Genomic DNA, 25,829 nt, shown 5'->3' on the forward strand with positions numbered 1-25,829 from the left:
CTGTCGAAGTCGCCACCGTGCACCAACAGGTCATCCAGGCTCACAACGCAGCGGCTACGAGGGATATCCACGAGCACCCTCTCCATCAGCCTCTCAAACGTCGCTGGCACATTGCAGAGCCCAAATGGCATGACCCTGAACTGCCACAGCCCCTATCCAATGGTGAATGCAGTCTTAGGCCTTGCGTCGGGGGCTAGCTCCACCTGTCAGTAACCGCTGCGTAGGTCGAGGGAGCTGAACCAACTGGAGCCGGTAACGTAATCTAGGGCCTCGTTGATCCACGGCAGCGGGTACGAGTCCTTCTTGGTGACTGCATTGAGACGGCAAAAGTCCACGCAGAACCTCGGACTGCCATCCTTCTTCCCCACCAGAACCACGGGTGCCGCCCATGGGCTATTGGATGGCTCGATCACCCCAGCCGCAGCCATCTCACGGATCTTCTCTTCCGCTACCTGCCGTTTCGAGAGGGGCAGCCGGTGTGGGCGCAGACGGATGGGCTGAGCAGAGCCGGTGTCGAAGGTGTGCTGGACCAGACTCGTCTGCCTGCAGTCTTTGTCACTGGCGGCAAAGATGTCCACATTCTCGTCCAGGAGGCACCTCAACCGCTGGCGCTGGTCGACGTTGAGGCCTACGCTGCTGCGCTGCCAAAGGTCATCAACAGCCTCGATGGTCTCAGTCGAAGGAGGTTTGTCAGGCTGAGAGGCTGAGGCGAGTGGAGATGACCACCGGCATTCGAAATCTGCTGAGCGGCAGCTGCCCAACGCCTGTCTCGTCTGGTCCCCGCTCCCTGCTTTTGGCCGCGTTGGAGAGCAAAAGTCTCTCCGCCAAGACTGATAGCCAGCTTTGCGGTGTTGACGCAGGCCCCCCAGCGGCTCAGCAGATCCAGGCCAATGATGCACTGGTCTTGAATGTCGGCGAGCCAGAAGTCATGCACCAGCTCTAGATCCTTCACTCGGATCCGGAACGGTTTCTTCCCCCGCATAACAGTTTTCTCCCCCCGTCACTGTCATCAGCTACAGTGGGGCAAAAAAGTATTTAGTCAGCCACCGATTGTGCAAGTTCCCCCACTTAAAATGATGACAGAGGTCAGTAATTTGCACCAGAGGTACACTTCAACTGTGAGAACCAGAATGTGAAAAAAAACATCCATGAATCCACATGGTAGGATTTGTAAAGAATTTATTCGTAAATTAGGGTGGAAAATAAGTATTTGGTCACCTCAAACAAGGAAAATCTCTGGCTCTCACAGACCTGTAACGTCTTCTGTAAGCTTTTCTGTCCCCCACTCGTTACCTGTATGAATGGCACCTGTTTGAACTCATCATCTGTATAAAAGACACCTGTCCACAGCCTCAAACAGTCAGACTCCAAACTCCACCATGGCCAAGACCAAAGAGCTTTCGAAGGACACCAGGAAAAGTATTGTAGACCTGCACCAGACTGGGAAGAGTGAATCTACAATAGGCAAGCAGCTTGGTGTGAAAAAAATCAACTGTGGGAGCAATCATCAGAAAATGGAAGACATACAAGACCACTGATAATCTCCCTCGATCTGGGGCTCCACGCAAGATCTCATCCCGTGGGGTCAAAATGATCATGAGAACGGTGAGCAAAGATCCCAGAACCACACGGGGGGACCTGGTGAATGACCTGCAGAGAGCTGGGACCAAAGTAACAAAGGTCACCATCAGTAACACACTACAACGGCAGGGAATCAAATCCCGCAGTGCCAGACGTGTTCCGCTGCTGAAGCCAGTGCATGTCCAGGCCCATCTGAAGTTTGCCAGAGAGCACATGGATGATACAGCAGAGGATTGGGAGAATGTCATGTGGTCAGATGAAACCAAAGTAGAACTTTTTGGTATAAACTCAACTCGTCGTGTTTGGAGGAAGAAGAATACTGAGTTGCATCCCAAGAACACCATACCTACTGTGAAGCATGAGGGTGGAAACATCATGCTATGGGGCTGTTTTTCTGCCAAGGGGACAGGACGACTGATCCGTGTTAAGGACAGAACGAATGGGGCCATGTATCGTGAGATTTTGAGCCAAAACCTCCTTCCATCAGTGAGAACTTTGAAGATGTGTCATGGTCCGGAGTCTGCGACTCCGTGTTTATGTTTAGTCTATTAGTATTCTGTGGTTTTGGTTACCTTGGGTGTTTGTATTCTTCTGTTCATGTTCCTATGTTCTGTGTCCCCCAGTCTGTGTTAAGTTGGTGTGTTATGTCATTGCGTGTATGTGTTTCCTGTTTTATTGTGAAGGTCTGCGTCTTATGTGAGTGTTTTCAGTTTGCCTCCCTAGTCTCGTCACGATAATCACTCCCAGCTGTGTTCCCCACCTGCGTGTAATCTCCCTGTGTTCTCTGGGTGTATTTAAGTTGTGTCTTCTGTCATGGTAGTTGCTGGTTCGTCTGCGTTATTTTCCTCGCCGCCATTCTGTGTTTATTCCTCCAGCTTCCTGGTCATTCTCCCCGCAAGGTACCCTCGTTAGTGTTCTGGTTTTGTGTTTAGTTTAGTTTTCCCAGTTTAGAGTTTTTACCGTTCTGTTTCTCGCCACCCCTTTTGTTGTTCTTATCCGGTTGTAAATAAAGCTCATCCTCCACTTAAGCAGTCTGCATCTTGGGTCCGTTAAATATTCCACACGGCTTGCCCCGGCAAACCGTGACAGTATGAACCAGCCACTATGGACCCAGCAGCTTTCAACCCTTCTGAGGAGCTAAAGGACGATATCATTTTCACTGTGGAGAATCTTATCAGCCTATGGCTGGAACACCCCCCGGAAGAGCTTTGCCGCGCAGCGGAAGATTGGCTGCAACGGCTCTTTTCCGGCCTGCCATGGCTATTGGAATCGCTTTCCCCGACCATACAGGCCTTTCTCCACCTCACACCACACCTTCTCTCCGCCACTACTACCTCGCAGCCCGACTCGCCGGACGTGATTTTGCCCGGCCCGTCGGAGCCATCTGCGGGGAAGAAACGTCGATCGCGCCGTCGCGCCACCCCACAGCCGGACGTTCGGACTTCTAAATCGCCGGCTGTGGTGAGTGAGGATTCTTTTCCGTTTTCGGACTGTGTGACGGTTCATTCAGGGGCTGTGTTCTGTGCGGTAGATAATGATATGAACAGCTTGTCGCCTGAGCCACTCTCAGCTCAGTTAGCAGCCTCTTTCAGCTCAGTCTCCAGGGTCACTTTCAGCTCAGTCTCCAGGGTCGCTTTCAGCTCAGTCTCCAGGGTCGCTTTCAGCTCAGTCTCCAGGGTCGCTTTCAGCTCAGTCTCCAGTGCCTGTTTCAGCTCAGTCTCCAGTGCCTTTTTCAGCTCAGTCTCCAGTGCCTGTTTCAGCTCAGTCTCCAGTGCCTTTTTCAGCTCAGTCTCCAGTGCCTGTTTCAGCTCAGTCTCCAGTGCCTGTTTCAGCTCAGTCTCCAGTGCCACTTTCAGTTCAGGCCCCCACGCCTCCAGAGTCACCTGTAGCTCAGGCCCCCGCGCCTCCAGAGTCACCTGTAGCTCAGGCCCCCGCGCCTCCAGAGTCACCTGTAGCTCAGGCCCCCGCGCCTCCAGAGCAACCTGTAGCTCAGGCCCCAGTAGCTCCAGTGCCGCCTGTAGCGCAGGCCCCAGTAGCTCCAGTGCCGCCTGTTGCGCCGGCCCCAGTAGCTCCAGTGCCCCCGCTACCCGTAGCTCTGGCTCCAGTATCACCGGTTTCGCTCATTCACTCCATGCAGGGAGAAAGTTTAATTTCACCTCAAGGTGCTTTTCATGGTTCAGCCGCCATTGGCACAGTTTGCCGCTCCAGGGCTTCCCCAGAGGCTAGGTCTCAGTCCCCAGCTGATTCTGGACCCCTGAAGTCTAAGCAGCTACCTGAGAACTGCGCCATGTCAGCATTGCCTGTGCAGAGCCCGTGCTCAGTGCATTGCCAGTTGCCTTCGTGTTTGCCAGAGGACTCCATGACTGCTGGCTTAGTGATGACTTCTGCTGGAGGGTCCGTAGGACCACTCCGGCCTTCGTCTCTAGTCTCCGCTGGAGGGTCCGAGGGACTGCTCCGGCCTTCGTCTCCTGTCTCCGCTGGAGGGTCCGAGGGGCCCGTTCAGCCTCCTGTCTCCGCTGGAGGATTCGAGGGGCCCGTTCAGCCTCCTGCCTCCGCTGGAGGGTCCGAGGGGCCCGTTCAGCTTCCTGCCTCGTCGGCTGGGGGGCCCGAGGAGCCCGTTCAGCCGCCTGCTGCAGCTGCATCATCATCCTCGCCTGCTGTATCTTCATCATCATCCTCGCCTGCTGTATCTTCATCATCATCCTCGCCTGCTGCAGCTTCATCATGCTTGGTGGCGCTGTCACTTGGCGTTCGCTCACTCTGCGCTTCATCATCCTCGTCTGGTCCAGCCCCCGTGTCTTCCGCCTCGTCTGGTCCAGCCTCCGTGTCTTCAGCCTCGTCTGGTCCAGCCTCAGAGCCTTCAGCCTCGTCTGGTCCAGCCTCAGGGCCTTCAGCCTCATCTGGTCCAGCCTCAGAGCCTTCAGCCTCGTCTGGTCCTGCTTCAGCCTGTGCTTCACCTGGTCCAGCCTCTGCAGCCTCGCCTGGTCCGACCTCAGCCTCTGCAGCCTCGCCTGGTCCAGCTCCGGCCTGTGCTTCGCCTGGTCCAGCTCCAGCCTGTGCTCCGTCTGGTCCGGCCTCGTCTGGTCCGTCTGGTCCTGTGCCCACCGGGCCTCGGCCAGTACGCTTGACACTGGGGCGCCACCGCTGCCTTCCGCGCGGCTGGCCCCCTGAACTGCTCCGTCGTCTCCTTCGTCGCCGCCGTTGCCTTCCGCACGGCCGGCCCCCGGACCAGTGCTGTCGTCGTCGCCGTTGCCTTCCGCACGGTCGGCCCCCGGACCGGTGCTGTCGTCGTCGCCGTTGCCTTCCGCGCGGTCTGCCTCCCGAACTGTGTCCACGACGCCGCCGTTGCCATCCGCGCGGTCGGCCCCCTGAACTGTTTGGACTCCTGTGCTGGCCGGCCCCCTGACCTCTTTGGTTTTGGACTCGTGTTTTTGTTTTTGTTTTTGTCTTTTGACCTTCTGGTGCTCCTGTTTTGTTTTTCCCCGAGCCCTCCGTCCTGGACCCCCGCCGCCCGCCCTGGTCGGGTTGTTTTCTGTTTTTTCTGGCTGTTTTTTTGTTGGGCTGTCTGGAGCCAGCCTTTGAGGGGGGGGTCCTGTCATGGTCCGGAGTCTGCGACTCCGTGTTTATGTTTAGTCTATTAGTATTCTGTGGTTTTGGTTACCTTGGGTGTTTGTATTCTTCTGTTCATGTTCCTATGTTCTGTGTCCCCCAGTCTGTGTTAAGTTGGTGTGTTATGTCATTGCGTGTATGTGTTTCCTGTTTTATTGTGAAGGTCTGCGTCTTATGTGAGTGTTTTCAGTTTGCCTCCCTAGTCTCGTCACGATAATCACTCCCAGCTGTGTTCCCCACCTGCGTGTAATCTCCCTGTGTTCTCTGGGTGTATTTAAGTTGTGTCTTCTGTCATGGTAGTTGCTGGTTCGTCTGCGTTATTTTCCTCGCCGCCATTCTGTGTTTATTCCTCCAGCTTCCTGGTCATTCTCCCTGCAAGGTACCCTCGTTAGTGTTCTGGTTTTGTGTTTAGTTTAGTTTTCCCAGTTTAGAGTTTTTACCGTTCTGTTTCTCGCCACCCCTTTTGTTGTTCTTATCCGATTGTAAATAAAGCTCATCCTCCACTTAAGCAGTCTGCATCTTGGGTCCGTTAAATATTCCACACGGCTTGCCCCGGCAAACCGTGACAAGATGAAACGAGGCTGGGTCTTCCAACATGACAATGATCCAAAACACACCGCCTGGGCAACAAAGGAGTGGCTCCGTAAGAAGCATTTGAAAGTCCTTGAGTGGCCTAGCCAGTCTCCAGACCTCAACCCCATAGAAAATCTGTGGCGGGAGTTGAAAGTCCGTGTTGCTCGGCGACAGCCCCAAAACATCACTGCTCTCGAGAAGATCTGCATGGAGGAATGGGCCAAAATACCAGCTACTGTGTGTGCAAACCTGGTAAAGACCTATAGTAAACGTTTGACCTCTGTTATTGCCAACAAAGGTTATGTTACAAAGTATTGAGTTGTATTTTTGTTATTGACCAAATACTTATTTTCCACCCTAATTTACGAATAAATTCTTTACAAATCCTACCATGTGGATTCATGGATTTTTTTTTTCACATTCTGTCTCTCACAGTTGAAGTGTACCTCTGGTGCAAATTACTGACCTCTGTCCTCATTTTAGGTGGGGAAACTTAAACAATCGGTGGCTGACTAAATACTTTTTTGCCCCACTGTATATATATATATATTCCTACAAGGAACAAGTTATTGCCAACAATGTGGAACAAGCTTATGCAATGGGTGTATTAATTGTATAGATATATTTTTGCTAGTCTGACATCAGACAGAAACATCTGACTAGTTGATACTAGCTTTCAGACATTACGTATCTTTTCAAATCATCAGACGTCATTTTAAGTCTATCCTGCTAAGAAACTATTCTAATATTTAGGTCAAGGCATGTTTTGACAAGAGATTTTAAATTAATCAGTAAAGATACAAATCAAGTGTAGACTGTCTGCTCGATTTCAGTGGATTAAATAAAACAATTTCACAAGCATTTATGGGTCTATGTACAAAAATTGTAGACAAACCTATTCCCACTGTTATGTACAACTGGATAATCTAACACAATCACAGCTAAAATGCTAACTAAATCATTTATTTAAAAATTTAAAACATATGTTTAAAAATAGTTTCTGCTATTTTCTAAAATGCAATTAAACCCAGGTCTGGTGCTGGAGACATTCAACAAACCAATATTTTTATTTTCCATGCTTAGAAAATTGTTTTCCCTCATTTTCAAGCATCTAATTCTCACGTAATTATGAATTGCTTTTCTTTGAAAAACACACTAAAAACGTAATTGGTGATAAAGAAGAAAACAAAACTATGTCCCCAGCAGAGATGGGCAGTAACGCGTTACTTGTAATGCGTTACTGTAATCTGATTACTTTTTTCAAGTAACAAGTAAAGTAAGGGATTACTATTGCAAAAATGGTAATTAGATTACCGTTACTTTCCCGTAGGAACGCTGCGTTACTGCGTTACTAAAACCGTGATTTTTTGCGAGAATGTCTCACGACAGTGACGTAAGCGAGTGCGCCGTCAGTGACAACACCTGTGTGCAGATCAACAATGGATCACATATCGATTGTGGGAGAGAGTATGAGCGTGCAGCGTTTAAAGCATGGAAGTACTGACCTTACTTTGAGTTTGATTCCATAAAAAGTGACAAAAACATTAGCGTCCATCGTGCGTGGGAAGAAAACTTCTTTTTACAGCAAAAAAAACCCCCCCTAAACGTCCAAGCAAGCACAAATTCACAGAGAAACTCGCGGATTCTTCAACTGACCGTGGCACACCTGCACCTGGGTAAACCTCCGCCTACCGCAGTCCTGCTTTACAGGTGAAAATAGAGCAACAGGACCGCTGAGTCTTTGACTTTATTCATTTTCTGCTGTGTTTTACTTGCATCTATTTGAAAGAGTGAGTGTAAACACAAAATAATATTTTATTTTATGTGCTGGAATGTGTAGAAAATAGGTTTAAATGTCAAACTAATTTATTCAAGTCAGAGAATGTTGCATATAATTAAATTTTTGCTTAATGCATAAAGTTAAAAGATTAAAACTGATAAAACAAGTTAAAAAAAGAGACTTTTCCATTTGATTACATTTTATATGATGGATTATGTAGAAAAAGTAGAATTGGGCTGAAAGATCTATTGCTTTATCACCTATTCAGGTTGTAAATCGTGTTTTTAAAAAGTAACTAAGTAACTAATTACTTTTGAAAATAAGTAATGAGTAAAGTAACGGGATTACTTTTTTGGGGAAGTAATCAGTAATTAGTTACTGATTACTTTTTTCAAGTAACTTGACCAACACTGGTCCCCAGTATGCAAACGATCAATGTTTGCATACTGGGGGAAAAGATTTCAAATTCACAGTTGTAGCTAATAATCTTACCTTCAAGTATATGTTTTCTAGATAATCCTCTCTCCATTTCTGCTCTGAAAAAAAAACATAATAAATTAAATTCAAAATTTAAAATAGTACTTTTTAACAACACTACAGATAGATTAGATAGCCTTGGAAAAGTATTTGCCTTTTTCCCATGCTGTTGCATGCTGGGGTAGCTGGTTAAAGTTTGCAGATATCAACAGACTCCATAAACTGATCCGTTTAGCTACAAATCTTGTGGAGATAGAACTGGACTCCAGCCTCCATTACTGTGTGGTGTCGGAGAGGCAGACGTTGTCCAAGATAAAGACAATGTTGGACAATACCTTCCACCCAGTCAATAACTATTAGCCAGTCATTGGAGCATGTTCAGTGAGAGACTGAGATTAGGCAAATGCACAACTGAACAACACAGGAAGTCATTCCTGCTACAATTTTATCTGATGCACCGTACACAGTGTAATAGTTGCATTTACTGTGAAAATAACAAATAAAGTTTTACAGTTTAGAGTAAAACGAATGATGAAGACCCTGGAGCAGCTGGTCCTGGCTCAGCTTCGGCACCTGGTGAGCTCATCACTGGACCCACTTCAGTTTGCCTACCAACCTGGCATTGGAGCGGATGATGCCATCATCCACCTCCTACATCGTTCCCTCTCTCACCTGGACATTGCTGGGAGCACTGTGAGAATCATGTTCTTTGATTTCTCCAGTGCCTTCAACACCATTCTTCCCACGGTCCTGAAGGACAAGCTGGAGAACTCAGGAGTAGGGATGGGTACTGGTATCCGGTGCCACGATGGCACCGGTTCTGACATAAACGGTAGTAACCAGACCGAAAAGCAACGCACATTTCGGTGCTTTTTTTTTCCTGTGATGTCATACACTTTGGATTCTAGCCAATCATTTTACCTTTGCAAGCGTAGTAGGCGGGCCTAGGTACGTACTTTCTTTTAGAGCAGAGCTACAGATTAAAAATGCCCAAGGCGAAGTGGTCAAAGTCTGGCTGTACTTCACAGTAAAAGATGCAAACTCAGCAGCCTGCAACAAGTGCTTTAAGGTGATACTGTGCAAAGGAGGGAACACCTCAAATCTGATGAAACACCTGGCGACGCATAGCGTTTTTTAAAAGCCGAGAAATGCACTGTATTTGATAGCTTGCTGCGAGACCTCACACCGAGCACGTCTACTGCGGGTGTGGTGCCTGGTATCTGACCCGGAGTTAGCAACATCCCCCGAAAACCCGAAGAGGAGAGTCCTGGCCCCTAGCCCTGCCAGTGTAGCAGAAATGATGACGGATGATGATGGCAGCAGCAGCCGTTCTTCTCTGCGTGAGTAACTTAATGTTGTTCGTGTGTAATTTACGCTGAGTAGGCTAACCACGTTATTACATTAATGCATGTAAGGTGAACTAGCAAACACGTCATAGTTACATGCGGCTATCTTCTTGTTTGATGGCAGATACTCCCTTCGCCCTGGCCAAAAAGGCTAAAATGACCAAAGAAAACAGTGGAAAACAGCTAAACATGAGAGGTTTTTGGACAAAGTTTGTGTTTTTTTCCATTGATTAAGCACTGCTTCCAGCCAAGAGTGATACCATAAATCCCCTATAGCTGCAGAAAAGGCTAACATTGTTATCTGTTTACAAAAAAATAGCTAAATATGAGAGGTTTTAGGACAAGTTTGTGTCTTCCATTCTTTAAGCACCGGTTCGAGCACCGTTTAAGCACCAGCACCATTTCAAAAGTTTGGTACTGGTATCGGATAAAACCTAAACGATACCCATCCCTACTCAGGAGTGGACAATCACCTCACTACATGGATTCTGGACTCCCTCACCGACCGACCACAGTATGTGAGAACTCAGGGCTGTGTGTCGGACAGGGTCGTCTGCAGCACGGGGGCCCCACAGGGAACAGTTCTGGCTCGTTCCTCTTCACCATCTACACTGCAGACTTCTCCCACAACTCCACCCAGTGCTTCCTGCAGAAGTTCTCTGATTACTCTGCAATAGTCAGCCTCATCACTGATGGGGACGACAAGGAGTACAGAGAACTGACACAAGGCTTTGTGGACTGGTGCCAGCTGAACTACCTCCAGATCAACCAAGGAGCTGGAGGTAGACTTCCACAGGCACAAACATCCTCCACTGCAACCACTGAACATCCAAGGTCCAGGGCATCTGCTGTGGCAAATGGGTGCAAGCCTTTGACCACAAACTTAGTCACTGCTCGGTGACATTCGTCTATCCTGGCCTGAAAGGAGACGCTACCGGTAGACTGCAGCGAGAACTGCCAGCATCTGAGCCAGCCAGACTCTGTCTGTCTCTCTCATCATGGTCACCTAAATGCAGCGCACAGTAATGGCAGGTTTTGTAATAAGGCAGATCGCGCTAACATAATATGCACTGTTAGTTGATTATTTACCTGCCGCATTAACGGGAGAGGACGTGCAAACGTTTCCGCTGCTGCTGGGTTGAGATTCACGAGTCCAGAGCGGAATTAAAAACACGACATTCATTTAAGGTTATTGCGTGTTTTGTGAGCAAATGCTTTTGCATATTCGTAGTGTTTCCTCCCTTAAATGAAATCTCTACTTTTCAAGTACTGCAAGTTGCCCTGTTGTCATCCGTTCTCGTAAAGCATAGGTGTCAAACTCTGGCCCGCGGGCCAAATTTGGCCCGCAGCCTACTTACATTTGGCCCGCGAAGCCATACCAAATTACTATCAGAGCTGGCCTACTGGTATTATACAGCTAATATATATATTGTTTAGGTTTAGTATTAAGCTTTGCTTGTTCCATATTCAGTTTTTCAGCAAAACGTGTTTGAGTCCATAAGATATGATTCATTCTTATATCTGGAGGAATAAATATATTTCAATAAATATTAATGTTAGCCCGCGACTTTGTTCCAGTTTTGAATTTTGGCCCACTGTGTATTTGAGTTTGACACCCCTGTCGTAAAGTATAACCAAACTTTTGAGCGTTTGAGCCGCTTAGGCGCCGTGTTTCCTGCCAGGTAAATGACACTCCGCAATGTGGTGACGTCATTCGGGGCGACTGGAATCGATAAGGGAATCGTTTGCAAAACTGGCAAACAATTCCAAGGAATTGAAACAGTGGGAACCGGTTCTCAACAAGAAGATTATCTTGTTTATTATCTTATCTTATCTTATCTTATCTTATCTTATCTTATCTTATCTTATCTTATCTTACCCTATCTTATCTTATCTTATCTTATCTTAAAATGTCAATCATATATATGTAGTTGCTGTAATATTCTGGAAATTTATAATCAAGCTACTTGCACATATTAGAGCTATTTCTCATACTTGGAACTTTGTTACATGTTGTATCAATTAAGTTATTTCAGTCTGTTGCTGTTCTTGTTGTCTTGGAGCAATTGTAACCACACCATTTCCTTAGGGATTATTAAGGATTTTGATTTTGATTCTGATAATTGCCTTCAAGGTCTAGATAGTTGTATCTATCTGTCAGCACCATTCTCTTATAATTAATCATCATCATCATAGAAAGTGAGATGAGTGGGCAACCTGAGAGAGAAAACATGCATACTTTTAGAAAAGACAATGAATACTTACTTTCCACCCCAGAAGATTTTGGTGGTGATAACTAAACTGGAGCGCCTTGAGAAAAGACAAATAAACACAAAAATCAGACTGCTGGATTCCAGTCATCTCAAATATAATTACTGAAAAAAAATAATGTGGAGGGTGTATATATATCCCCGCTTCTGCGGGCGGTCTATCCTTCAAGCTTGGGTCCTCTGGGAGCTTGAGGGTCCTGCGCAGTACCTTAGCTGTTCCTAGGACTGCACTCTATAGAGATCTCCAATGTTGTCCCTGGGATCTGCTGGAGCCACTCGTCTAGTTTGGGAGTCACTGCACCTATTGCTCCGATTACCAACGGAACCACTGTTACCTTCACCCTCCACATTTTCTCGAGCTCTTCTCTGAGTCCTTACTATTTCTCGAGCTTCTTGTGTTCCTTCTCTCTGATGTTGCTGTCATTGGGAACCACTACATCTATCACTACAGCCGTCTTCTTATGTTTGTCTACCACCACTATGTCCGGTTGGTTAGCCATCACCATTTTGTCCATGTCCTGGACGTCCCACAGGATCTTAGCTCGGTCATTCTCCACCCTGTGGGGGCGTCTCCCATTTTGATCTCATGACTTCCAAGTTATACTTGGCACAGATGTTCCTGTATTCTATGCCAGCCACTTGGTTATGGCGTTCCATGTATGCCTTGCCTGCTAGCATCTTACACCCTGCTGTTATGTGCTGGATTGTCTCTGGAGCATCTTTACACAGCCTGCACCTGGGGTCTTGCCTGGTGTGATAGACCCCAGCCTCAATGGATCTTGTGCTTAGTGCTTGTTCCTGTGCTGCCATGATTAGTGCTTCCGTGCTGTCTTTCGGTCTAGCTTTGTCCGGCCACTGGTAGGATTTCTGGATATCAGCCACCTCCACTATCTGCCGGTGGTGCAGACCGTGCAGTTGTCTGTCCTTTCATGATGGTTCCTTGCCTTCCTCCCCTTTCTTGGGTTTCTGCTGCCTGAGGTATTCACTGAGCACAAGCTCTTCGTGATGTATTCGTGGATGTTTGTTGTCTCATCCTGGACTATGGTGCTGACACTCACTAGTCCCTGGCCTCCTTCCTTCCGCTTAGCGTACAGCCTCAGGGTGCTGGACTTGGGGTGAAACCTGCCATGCATGGTCGGGGCTTCCTTGTCTTGATGTCAGTGGCTTCTATCTCCTCCTTTGGCCAGCTTATTATTCCAACAGGGTACCTGACGGGCAGGGCATAGTTGTCGATTGCCCAGATCTTGTTCTTACCATTCAGCTGACTTCTCATGACTTGCCTTGCCCTCTGCAGGTACTTGGTGGTTGCAGCTTTTCTAGCGCCTCTTCCCCCAGGTACTTGTAGCTGTCCCCAATGTCTGCAATGTTGCTTTCTGGTAGTTTGATCCCCTCAGTTCTTACTACCTTCCCTCTCTTTGTTATCATCCGACTACATTTCTCCAGTTTGAATGACATTCCGATATCATTGCTGTATATCCTGGTGGTATGGTTCAGTGAATCGATGTCTCGTTTACTCTTAGCATACAGCTTGATGTCATCCATGTACAGGAGGTGGCTGACAACTGCTCCATTCTGTAGTCGGTACCATGCAGTTTTGTCCTCAGTTAAAGTCAACAACATCTTATCCCAACTGTGCACTCTTTGTGCATGGAAAATTGCTTTTACCTCACTGTCTGACAGTTTTCATGACATCACCATGTCACCATGTAGACTGGAATATGGAATATGTGTTTTTGCAAAGATGATTGTCAAAGCTGCATTCTGCTGGCCCTATCAGTAACCAACAGCTGACACAGGAGTCCCACAGTCTACCCTAATTCAGTAGCGTTATTGGTTGCACTTTCTTATACAGCTTAGTAATAAAGTTCTAGGTAAGGGTGACAAGGTAGAAACAAGTATGTAATAAAATTATTGCCACTCAATTACCAAAATAATAACCGGTTAATATCCAAGTAATATCGTGATAGCAACAGTGGTCACAGTTAGTTATACTAAATTTTATGTAATTGGATGACAACTGCTCCATTCAACACCATTCTTCCCACAGTCCTGAAGGACAAGCTGGAGAACTCAGGAGTGGACCATCACCATACTACCTGGATTTTGGACTACCTCACCAACCGACCACAGTATGTAATAACTCAGGGCTGTGTGTCAGACGGGGTTGTCTGCAGTACGGGGGCCCCACAGGGAACGGTTCTGGCCCCATTCCTCTTCACCATCTACAATGCAGACTTCTCCCACAACTCCATCCAGTGCTTCCTGCAGAAGTTCTCTGATGACTCTGCAATAGTCGGCCTCATCACTGATGGGGACGACAAGGAGTACAGAGGACTGAACCAGGATTTTGTGGACTGGTGCCAGCTGAACTACCTCCAGATCAACACTAGTAAAACCAAGGAGCTGGTAGTAAACTTCCGCAGGCACAAGCATCCTCCACTGCAACCACTGAACATCCAAGGTATGGACATTGAGGCTGTAGACAGCTCCAGGTACCTTGGTGTTCATCTGATCAACAAACTGGACTGGACTCATAATTCAGACGCCCTCTACAGGAAAGGGCAGAGCAGGCTGTACCTGCTGCGGAGACACAGGTCTTTTGGAGTGAAGGGCCCACTCCTGAAGACCTTCTATGACTCTGTGGTGGCCTCAGCCATCTTTTATGGTATGGTCTGCTGGAGCGGCAACATCTCTGCCGGGGACAGGAAGAGACTGAACAGGCTGATGCACAGGGCCAGCTCTGTTCTAGGATGCCCTCTGGACCCAGTGGAGGTGGTGAGTGACAGGAGAATGGTGGCTAAGTTTTCATTCCTGTTGGAAAACATATCCCACCCCATGCAGGAGACTCTGACAGCACTGAGCAGCTCCTTCAGTGGCAGGCTGCGGCACCCACGATATGGGACGGAGAGATTTTGCAGGTCTTTCCTCCCCACTGCTGTCAGACTCCACAACAAAGACTTTTGCAGCTGATCAAACACACACATCCACACATGTGCAATAAGACTAAGTGCAATACTCTTTTCTGACAAAGTTGTATTTTTACTCAGTTATATATAGCATTTGTATTCTATTTTTATCCTATTGCATATTTTATTCTACTGTATATAGTATTTTATTCTATTCTGTACAGTTGTGTACAGTATATTATTTGTATTGTATTCTAATTTTTGCTATATAACTTTTGCACTGTCCATTTTCTGCTGTGACAAAACAAATTTCCCATGTGTGGGACTAATAAAGGTTATCTTATCTTAGTCAAAGGAGCTTGCAAAGAAAAGTGTCTGGACTTCTTTAAGCTGCTTGAAGACGTTTCACCTCTCATCAGAGAAGCTTCTTCAGTTCAAAGGTCAAATGATGGAGAGTCCCAGATTTAAACCTAGTGGGAGTATCCCCCCGCAGAGGGACAAAAGGACCCCCTGATGATCCTCTAATCGCCTGAGCCATGTTGTGCCATGTGCTTGTGAAGTGGCTGTTTGGTCTCTCCAATGTAGAGGTCTGGGCATTCCTCGCTGCACTGTACAGCATACACGATATTGTTAAGTCTGTGAAGCAGTCCATCTGCATCTTAAGGACAAAGGTCACTCTTTCGAGGATGCCACTGTGAGCGACCATCTTTGAACAGAGGCGGTGGTTTACGACACCAACTGTCTGCCATCTATAATCCAGTTTTGAGTTCCCTCCCCAGACGCCTTAACACCCACTCACATCCTGGGCCATCTGACCTCAGGAATTTGCATGATAAGGTGGGGCCAGGTTTTACAATGAGCACACCCAAAACCCTGGCTGATTGGGACCCACACCTAATTTCACACCTTGGCTCAGGCGATTAGAGCATCATCAGGGGGTCCTTTTATCCCTCTGCGGGGGGATACTCCCACTAGGTTTAAATCTGGGACTCCCCACCATTTGACCTTTGAACTGAAGAAGCTTCTCAGATGAGAGGTAAAACGTCTTCAAGCAACTTAAAGAAGTCCAGACGCTTTTCTTTGCAAGCTCCTTTGACTACGATGACCTGGATGACTGAGAACCTTCAGACATCTTATCTTATCTTATTTTGTCTTATTCTGTAGTTGGTATCCGTAGACAGTCTTGTCAATTATCTCACTGAGGGTGTTCAGGCCTATGCAGAACAGCAGTGGGGACAGAGCATCTCCTTGGAAGATCCCGCACTTGATGGTGACTTGTGCTATGGGCTTAATGTTCTCCACCACATCCCCATTGACTTCCTGATGAAGGCTCTTAGGGCCCTGTTGGTCTTGTATAGGTCTAGGCATTCCAGTATCCAGGTGTGAGGCATTGAGTCATAGGCCTTCTTGTAATCAATACAGGCAGTGCACAGATTGGTCAACCTGGTCTTGCAGTCTCAGCTGACTGAGGCTATCAACATCTACGCCCTGCTCGTGATCAGGTACCCTGCTGGAATAATAAGCTGGCCAAAGGAGGAGATAGAAGCCACTGACATCAAGACAAGGAAGCTCCTGACAATGCATGGAGGGTTCACCCCAAGTCCAGCACCCTGAGGCTCTACCACACCAGGCAAAACCCCAGGTGCAGGCTGTGTAAAGAAGCCCCAGACAATTCAGCACATAACAGCAGGGTGTAAGATGCTAGCTGGCAGGGCATACATGGAACTCCACAACCAAGTGGCCGGCATAGTATACAGAAACATCTGTGCTAAATATGGCCTGGAAGTCATGAGATCAAAATGGGAGACACCTCCAAGAGGGGTGGAGAATGACCGAGCTAAGATCCTGTGGGGCTTGTAGACACAGAGAGACAAAATGGTGATGGCTAACCAACCGGACATAGTGGCGGTAGACAAACAGAAGAAGATGGCCGTAGTGATAGATGTAGCAGTTCCCAATAACATCAGCATCAGGAAGAAGGAACATGAGAACCTAGAGAAATACCAAGGGCTCAAAGAAGAGCTTGAGAAAATGTTGAGGGTGAAGGTAACAGTGGTCCCAATGGTAATTGGAGCACTAGGTGTGGCAAACAACATCGGAGATCTCTGTCCAGAAGAGCGCAGTCCTAGGATCCAGCTAAGATACTGTGCAGGACCCTCAAGCCGTCGGGCCTGTGGTAGAGGACCCGAGCTTTGAGGATAGACCATCTGAAGGGGTAAGAGGGGAATTATTTTTATTATATATACATATAAAAGGAACGCAAATCCCTATGTGTTTGTCCTCCCTCCTGTTCACTGACAACTATTGTCCCCTTTGGTGGTGGTCCTGAGGGTTGCTGACCAACTATTGTTCATGTGAGTCATCATGTAAGCTAAGGTGGCCTGTTGAGGTCACCTGACCTCAATGAATTTTGGTCATTACCTGCAGGGTTCTGCTCTGACAAGGAAGGCAAGTAGTGCTTACCTCATCAAATCTAAAAATAGACATAGATTAAAACAAAGGGATATCTGTCTTTTCATCTCAGACTGTTTTCTGGTGGCTTACATATGCACATTGCAGATGAACCTCGGGCCTTTCTCAGTAAAGTTATCGGAGACAAAGCTTATGAGGCAAGATGCAGCTGGTTCTGCTTTCAATGCTTTATAAGATCAGTTATTATTTTTGCTTTGTGTAGAAACACAGCTGGTATTAGTAAATAAATAACATTCATTTATTGATCATCATAGCAGACAAGCCTCCTATTGGTAACAAAGCACCATGCTAACGTACCGATATACCAATTGCATTAGTGAGCAAAGCTGACCATGATCGAGATTTAGACAAGAGCTCTGTGTCATGTTTTGACACAAATGGGACTCTAAATTCCAGTGTTGGGAAGGAGCATGGCCGACTACTCGGTTGAATTTTGGACCTTGCCTGAGGAGACCAGGTGGGGTCAGCCAGCGTTGATAAGTACTCTACTGAATAACCTATGCTAAAAAGGGAGCTTCTACTGTGAGAATTGCCTGTGACTCTTTCTGCTATTATGAATTTGTGTGTAAAGGTGGATGAACACGTGTCGCGGAGCAAGAGACTACAACTCCCAGAGGCCTCTAGGATGCGGGAAAATGACACGCAGGCAGTGGCGTGGGAAAACGGGACAGGAATTCTGAGGACGAGGGTGAGCAACCCATGCAAAATGGGCATTCCAGATCATCTCCTGAGGAGCGACAACGTTGGTGGAGGGCCGATGAGTGCTTCTACTGCGGCCGCAGAGTCCATATTGCCATCTCTTGTCCAGCACAGCCAAAAGATTGCACCCGCCAGTAGAGAGGAGAGTACGGGTTGGCGAGGTTTCCTATTTATGGTCCCCTCCACGTTTAATGCTTGCGGCTAAGCTAACTGTTCACTCGGTTTCCTACCAGCTCCATGCACTAATTGATTCTGTGGCAGAGCAAAATTTCATTGACGCCTCGGTTGCTTACTCACTCCAATTCACCGCCCTCAGTGGTCAGCGTCTCCCGGAAATTCAATTCAATTCAATTCAATTCAATTCAATTTTATTTATATAGCGCCAAATCACAACATAAGTCGCCTCAAGGCGCTTCATAGATACAGAGAAAAAACCCCAACAATCATATGACCCCCTATGAGCAAGCACTTTGGCAACAGTGGGAAGGAAAAACTCCCTTTTAACAGGAAGAAACCTCCGGCAGAACCAGGCTCAGGGAGGGGCGGCCATCTGCTGCGACCGGTTGGGGTGAGAGAAGGAAGACAGGATAAAAGACATGCTGTGGAAGAGAGACAGAGGTTAATAACAGATATGATTCAATGCAGAGAGGTCTGTTAATACATAGTGAGTGAGAAAGGTGACTGGAAAGGAAAAACTCAATGCATCATGGGAATCCCCCGGCAGCCTATGTCTATTGCAGCATAACTAAGGGAGGATTCAGGGTCACCTGGTCCAGCCCTAACTATATGCTTTAGCAAAAAGGAAAGTTTTAAGCCTAATCTTAAAAGTAGAGATAGTGTCTGTCTCCCGAATCCAAACTGGAAGCTGGTTCCACAGAAGAGGGGCCTGAAAACTGAAGGCTCTCCCTCCCATTCTACTTTTAAATACTCTAGGAACAACAAGTAGGCCTGCAGAGCAAGAGCGAAGTGCTCTAATAGGGTGATATGGTACTACAAGGTCATTGAGATAAGATGGGGCCTGATTATTTAAGACCTTGTATGTGAGGAGCAGGATTTTGAATTGAATTCTGGATTTAACAGGAAGCCAATGAAGGGAAGCCAAAACAGGAGAAATATGCTCTCTCTTTCTAGTCCCTGTCAGTACTCTTGCTGCAGCATTTTGGATTAGCTGAAGGCTTTTCAGTGAGTTTTTTGGACATCCTGATAATAATGAATTACAGTAGTCCAGCCTGGAAGTAATAAATGCATGAACTAGTTTTTCAGCGTCACTCTGAGACAGGATATTTCTAATTTTAGAGATGTTGCGCAAATGGAAGAACGCAGTCTTACATATTTGTTTAATATGTGCATTGAAGGACATGTCCTGGTCAAAAATGACTCCAAGGTTCCTCACAGTCTTACTGGAGGCCAAGGTAATGCCATCCAGAGTAAGAATCTGGTTAGATACCATATTTCTAGGCTTTTCAGGGCCGAGTACAATAACCTCAGTTTTATCTGAATTAAGAAGCAGAAAGTTAGCGGCCATCCAGGTCTTTATGTCTTTAAGACATTCCTGCAGTTTAACTAATTGGTGTGTGTTATCTGGCTTCATGGACAGATAGAGCTGGGTGTCATCTGCATAGCAGTGAAAATGTATGCTATGTCTTCTAATGATACTGCCTAAGGGAAGCATGTATAATGTAAACAGAATTGGTCCTAGCACTGAACCCTGTGGAACTCCATAATTAACCTCAGTGTGTGAAGAGGACTCTCCATTTACATGAACAAACTGGAGTCTATTAGATAGATATGATACAAACCACTGCAGTGCAGTACCTGTAATACCTACAGCATGTTCTAATCGCTCTAATAGGATATTATGGTCGACAGTATCGAATGCTGCACTAAGGTCTAGCAGGACAAGCACAGAGATGAGTCCACTGTCAGAGGCCATAAGAAGATCATTTGTAACCTTCACTAAAGCTGTTTCTGTGCTGTGATGAGCTCTGAAACCTGACTGAAACTCTTCAAATAAACCATTCCTCTGCAGATGATCTGTTAGCTGTTTGACAACTACTCTTTCAAGGATTTTTGATATGAAAGGAAGGTTGGAGATTGGCCTATAATTAGCTAAGACTGCTGGGTCTAGAGATGGCTTTTTGAGTAAAGGTTTAACTACAGCCAGCTTGAAGGCCCGTGGTACATAGCCGATCATTAGAGATAGGTTGATCATATTTAAGATCGAAGAATTAATTAATGGCAGGACTTCTTTGAGCAGTTTTTTGGAATGGGGTCTAAAAGACACGTTGATGGCTTGGAGGAAGTAATTATTGAAGTTAACTCAGAAAGATCAATTAGAGAAAAAGAGTCTAACTTAACATCAATGGTACTAAGAGTAGCTGTAGATAATATTACATCTGTGGGATGATTACTGGTAATTTTTTCTCTAATGATTAAAATTTTATTTGTGAAGAAGTTCATGAAGTCATTACTAGTTAACGTTAAAGGGATTGTTGGCTCAAAAGAGCTCTGACTTTTTGTCAGCCTGGCTACAGTGCTGAAGAGAAACCTGGGGTTGTTCTTATTTTCTTCAATCAGTGATGAATAGTAAGATGTTCTGGCTTTGCGGAGGGCTTTCTTATAAAGCAGCAAACTATTTCTCCAGGCTAAATGATGATCCTCTAAATTTGTGACACGCCATTTCCTCTCCAGATTACGAGTCATCTGCTTTAGGGTACGTGTTTGAGAATTATACCACGGAGTCAGGTACTTCTGATTAGAGACCTTAGTTTTCACAGGAGCCACAGTATCCAGAGTCGTACGTAGTGAGGAGGTGAAATTATTAACAAGATAATCGACCTCTGTTGGGGTAGCGTTCAGATAGCTGCTCTGCTCTATGTTGGTACAGGGCATTGAAGATGATAGCAGTGGGTGGATTATATTCTTAAACTTAGTTACAGCGCTTTCAGAAAGACATCTACTGTGATAAAGTCTACTCTCCACCGCTGTGCAATCAATTATTGTAAATGAAAATGTTATCAGGAAATGATCAGACAGGAGAGGGTTTTCAGGAAACACTGTTAAATGTTCAGTTTCTATGCCATATGTTAAAACAAGATCTAGAATGTGATTAAAGTGGTGGGTGGGTTCTTTTACATTTTGAGAGAAACCAATCACCCACATTACGGAGCCAATATCCTTAACCCTCTCTGGTAATCACTCTGAAACTTCTCCTGGGTGCACCACTCCCAACCAGCCAATTATACAGTCTTTTACAGCCAGAACGAGAAAGCATGGAAGAAAACATTAACAAGTCTCTCGCCGCAGGTCTAATTCGCCTGTCATCATCCCCTGTTGCTGCGGGTTTCTTTTTTGTTACTAAGAAAGACAAAAGCCTATGACTGTGCATTGACTATCGGGGTCTCACATAACAATCAAAGAAAAAGTACCCGCTGCCGCTATTGACCTCAGTATATGAACTTCTCCAGGGAGCCACAATCTTTACTAAGCTGGATCTGCGGATGCTTACCACTTGGTTAGAAGAAGGGAGGGGGATGAGTGGAAGACAGCCTTCAACACACATTTAGGCCATTTTGAGTATCTTGTCATGCCATTCGGCCTCACCAATGTCCCAGCTGTGTTTCAGGCCTTAGTCAACCACGTGCTCTGGGATTTCATAAATCACTTTGTCGTCGTCTATCTTGATGACATCCTCATCTTTTCACGTTCAGTCCCCGAATATGAATGTCACGTCAGACTGGTTTTGCAATGCCACCTCGATAATCGTCTATTCGTGAAAGGAGAGATGTGTGAGTTTCTTGTAACTATTGTTTCCTTTTTGGGCTACATCATCGAAAAAGGTAATCTCAGGGCCGACCCAGCTAAGGCTCAAGCTGTCATTAACTAGCCTGCCCCATTAAACCGTAAGCAGCTCCAAAGTTTCTTGGGTTTTGCACATTTTTACTGACGTTTCATTCGTGACTATAGTAAGCTTGCTCTGCCACTAACCCGTCTCACTTCACTCAAGGTTCCCTTCTGCTGGGAGGAGTCACGCTTGGATTATTGTAATTCGCTGTTTATGTGTCTAAGCAAAGGTTCTCTGGATCGTCTGCAGGTTGTGCAAAATGCTGTAGCTAGGCTTTTGACAAAATCCTCCAAGTACTCACATGTGACACTGTTATTATCTCAGTTACACTGGCTTCCTGTTAAATTTAGAGTTGATTTTAAGATCCTGGTCTTGACCTACAGAGCTGTGCATGGACTGGAACCTGCCTACATCTTTGATCTGCTACAGCCCTATGTCCCTAGCAGGTCTTTGAGGTCATCTGATCAGGGCTTACTTGCTATAAAAATACTAAGAGGAGGACTAAGGGGGATAGAGCTTTTGCCACTGTGGCCCCTAGACTGTGGAACTCTCTCCCCCAAGCATTAAGAACTGTGGACTCAGTAGCTGTTTTTAAAAAAACAACTCAAACAACACTGCTAAATTCAAACTCAGCACAACGGGAGAAACTTTAGAAAATGTATTTACAAATGAAAAATAGTTTCCTGAGAGGCTAGCGTGGCAAAACTGACTGCAGAAACTGAACAAAAAAATCTGTGAAAGAGAAAAGGAAAAATTATCTGGGACAGAGGAGAGTGTGGAAGAATCTCTGATCTAGTATGATTAGTCTTGGTTTAAAAACGGGTGTCGGTCACTATCAGGCAAGGTTTCAGGTGAACCCATCGTGAAACTTACCCACCCTATCATGTGACTCACTGAGATCAAATGAGGATCATTAAGGGTTTTCGCTTAGATAGCAGTCGTCCTTCTTCTCTCCTGGATCACCTGGAGCTTTCTTTAGGTGCCCAGCTTTGAAAAATGTCCAGCTGGGATAATCACATTTAATCAGGGCCTTCTTGATGTTTTTCTGCTTCCCTGGCCGCTGTTAATGTGGGGATGGTGTTTGCCCTGTGTTGTAGCATCCTGATGATATCCAGTTTGTGCTCCAGTGATCAGTGGTCATTGGTCAGTAGTCATGACAATTTGCATATGCATTTGTCAGTGGTGCTAGTTTCAGTCATTGTGCAAAGGAAGTGTTTCTAAGGTTGGGGAAACTTGGAGATAGCTGAGAATGAAAAAGTCATTTAGATGAGTTACGAAACGTTTCTCCCACTGAAAACGTTATGTCCAAATGTGTGACCAGGTGTGGATTGCAGGACTGGGTTCTCAGATGATAAGCCTTAGTTTGCTTCCAGATTGGTGGTTCTCTGTGTCCAGGACCTGGTACTTCGGTGTGTGTTGATTTTCTCAACAAAATTTGGGGATTTTCTCAACAAAACTGGGGTGGCTTTAGCTCAGGTGGTAGAGCGGGTCACCGGAAGGTCGGTAGTTCGATCCCAGGCTCCTCCTGTCTACATGCCAAATATCCTTGGGCAAGATATTAACCCCATGTTTGCCCACTGGTGGTGGTCAGAGGGCCCGGTGGGGCCAGTGTCTGGCAGCCTCGCCTCTGTCAGTGCGCCCCAGGGCAGCTGTGGGTACAATATAGCTTGCCATCACCAGTGTGTGAATGTGTGTGTGAATGTGTGAATGACTGAATGTAGTGTAAAGCGCTTTGGGGTCCTTAGGAACTAAGTAAAGCGCTATACAAATACAGGCCATTTACCATTCTCTTTAGTTCAACTTTTTTCTTACTTATTTCCTTGTTCTTACTTTGTGCTTTTGTCTGTTTTAATAGCTTTCCTTCAATCATACATAATTTATTTAGGAATTAATAGCTTTGTGTGTCGATGAGAGGAAAAGAAGAAGGGACCCAAATGTAGGACTCATGGTGAGAGTTGATGGAGTTTATTATAGTGAGTGGGATGAGCAGAACATAAGATGGCTGACTGAAATGACTAGCTGACTGACTGAACTGAACACACGGAATTAACATCATCAACAATGACACAAGAACAAACAGAAGGTAACTGAGGACTTAAATACACAGGCTGATGGTAATGATGAGAGACCGGTGAGTACAAAGCTGAACATAATCTCACTAATGATACATGGAAATAACTAGAACACAACACACAGGCAACATAAATGAGTGAGAAATAAACTGAACCTGACAAAACCAAAAACACTGGGTCAACGACCCAGGAACCCTGACACTTTTCGAGGTGGGTGCAGCCAGGTATGGTAAGACGTGTGGCTTTAATTGGACAGCTCTTGGTACACTAGGCAAACGGTTCTCAAGATGGAATCATGGATCAGACTCCCGAGATCTGGGGCCAGCTCACGCAGCTCGGTCGATTTTGAGTCACAATTTCTCACTCCACAGATAATTCAGTATTTAATTAACGTGACATAAAATAATAATTTCCAACTAACAAGAGGAAGAAACTGGAGATGTTTGATTGACCTCTTCTTTCAAGCGTCCCGCATCTCACACCCTCCTCTGTCATTCCATTAAGGGCATTTTATTACACTTTTCAACCCAAAACTAACCCAAAAATAGAGACCACTTCACTCATCTTGAATTTAAACTTTTAGCATATTGTAGGCGGACAGGTTTTTGTGGTTGGTCCAGACCTTAAAAGGGTGCTCACCCCCCATTAACCAGTGCTTCTAACTCTCTTTAACCAGCAGCTCATGGTAACTTATGGTTAATTGGTGACTTTATTGTCCCCAATAGGAAATTGATTTGCAGCATGTCTACTCAGCAACAACACATAAATTGGATGACACTGAGTGATAGGATAGGGACAGCCTGCTGGCCACCACAAGAGCTGCTCCTTCTCACCTCACCTCACCTCACCTCACCTCACCTCACCTCAGAAAAGTCATGACACCTTTCAGGTGAGGATAAGCAATGAGAAAAGAAGGTGAAAGAATATCCCCACCATAAAGTTCTGAAGCATCCACCTCATGCTTTATTATGAGTTTGAAAGTTTGAAATAGGAAACTCAATGACTTTCTTTAGCTTTTTGGCTTCGGTCTTCATTTGCACACTCTCAAATATACACTATTTTGCCTGAAGTAAATATGTGTCTGCCTTGACACTGTATTTACGGAAAGTTTTGACCATTCTTCCTGAAAGCACATTTATGATATCTGAAACTGTCATTGGACAAGAAGGCCTGACTCTCAGTCTTTGCTCTAATTCATCACAATCTGGTTCTAACAGGTTGAGATCAGGACTCTGTGCAGGTTAGTCAAGTTCTTCTACACCAAGCTTTATAGACCGCACTTTTTGCTACGGTGCACAGTCATGTCAGAAAAGGAATGGCCATCCCCAAATTGTTTCCACAAAGTTGAGGGCATGAAATTATCCAAAAAGTCTCGGTATGCCAAAGCATTTAAGAGTTCAACACCAATTCCTGAAAAAAAAAACCCCACACCATAATCCTCTCTATACCAAACTTTACCCTTGGCACAGTGCAATCAGATAAGTGCTTTTCTTATGGCAACTGTGAAACCCAGACTATTCCATCGGATTGCCAGACAGGGAAGTGTAATTCATCACTCCACGTCTTGGTTTCTCTAGAGTCCAGCAGTGACGTACTTTACACCATTGCATTCAACACTTTGAACTTTTGATGCAGCTGCTTAGCCATGGAAACCCATTCTCTCACAAGCCTTTCTTGGGGGAGGTCAGTTTCCTGCTCCAGTGCTAGCTGGCCTTTGTGCGTCGCATCGCTCTTTTTCTGATGATGCCTTTGTAATTCCTTTGAGGTCGGCTACTTACAAGATAAGGGTCTAATGTGGGCAGAGGCTTATTTACTGTCGTGAGCCATTTCTATATGTTCATTCTAAGAGTTTGTTTAGAAGCTTAAGGCATCCTTTGCTCACCCTCTCAGTGGGGGCACAGTGCAAAGGCGCCTACTGGCCCTTCGGCAGGGAAACAAATGTGTCGACGAGCATGTCTTTAAGTTCCGCACACTTGGGGCTAGTTCCAGTTGGCCCGCTGACATACTCCATGGAGCGTTCTTGAATTTCCTCAATGACTCCATGAAGGACCAGCTAAAATCCCAGGATGAGATGTGCTCCTTTGAGGATCTCGTTTCCCTCATTTTGAGGTTTGATAATTAACTACAGGTCCCAGGTGCCACTTCAAGTAGTCGTCATTCGGGTTGAGGCCCATGCTAGGGCTGCGGCCAAGGAGTATGT

The 25,829-nt window shown here is 46.0% G+C and overlaps 1 protein-coding gene across 4 annotated transcripts in view; it reads right to left on the reverse strand.

The window, feature by feature from the left end:
• LOC146550612 (voltage-gated potassium channel subunit beta-2-like) overlaps positions 1 to 25,829 on the reverse strand; it is a 257,376-nt gene that overhangs the window by 132,943 nt on the left and 98,604 nt on the right. For all 4 annotated transcript variants that reach the window (XM_085259375.1, XM_085259376.1, XM_085259373.1 and 1 more), the window contains exons 7-8: positions 11,632 to 11,676; positions 8,036 to 8,079 (exon numbers count right to left, since the gene is read on the reverse strand). In XM_085259375.1, the coding sequence (XP_085115501.1) occupies positions 8,036 to 8,079; positions 11,632 to 11,676 (89 nt within the window). The remainder of the gene's footprint in view (positions 1 to 8,035; positions 8,080 to 11,631; positions 11,677 to 25,829) is intronic.

The sequence above is a fragment of the Mchenga conophoros genome, linkage group LG20 (assembly GCF_057382185.1).
Source record: "Mchenga conophoros isolate Kocher_MC1m ecotype Shallow Benthic linkage group LG20, M_conophoros_male_GT1.1, whole genome shotgun sequence".
Lineage (NCBI taxonomy): Eukaryota > Metazoa > Chordata > Actinopteri > Cichliformes > Cichlidae > Mchenga > Mchenga conophoros.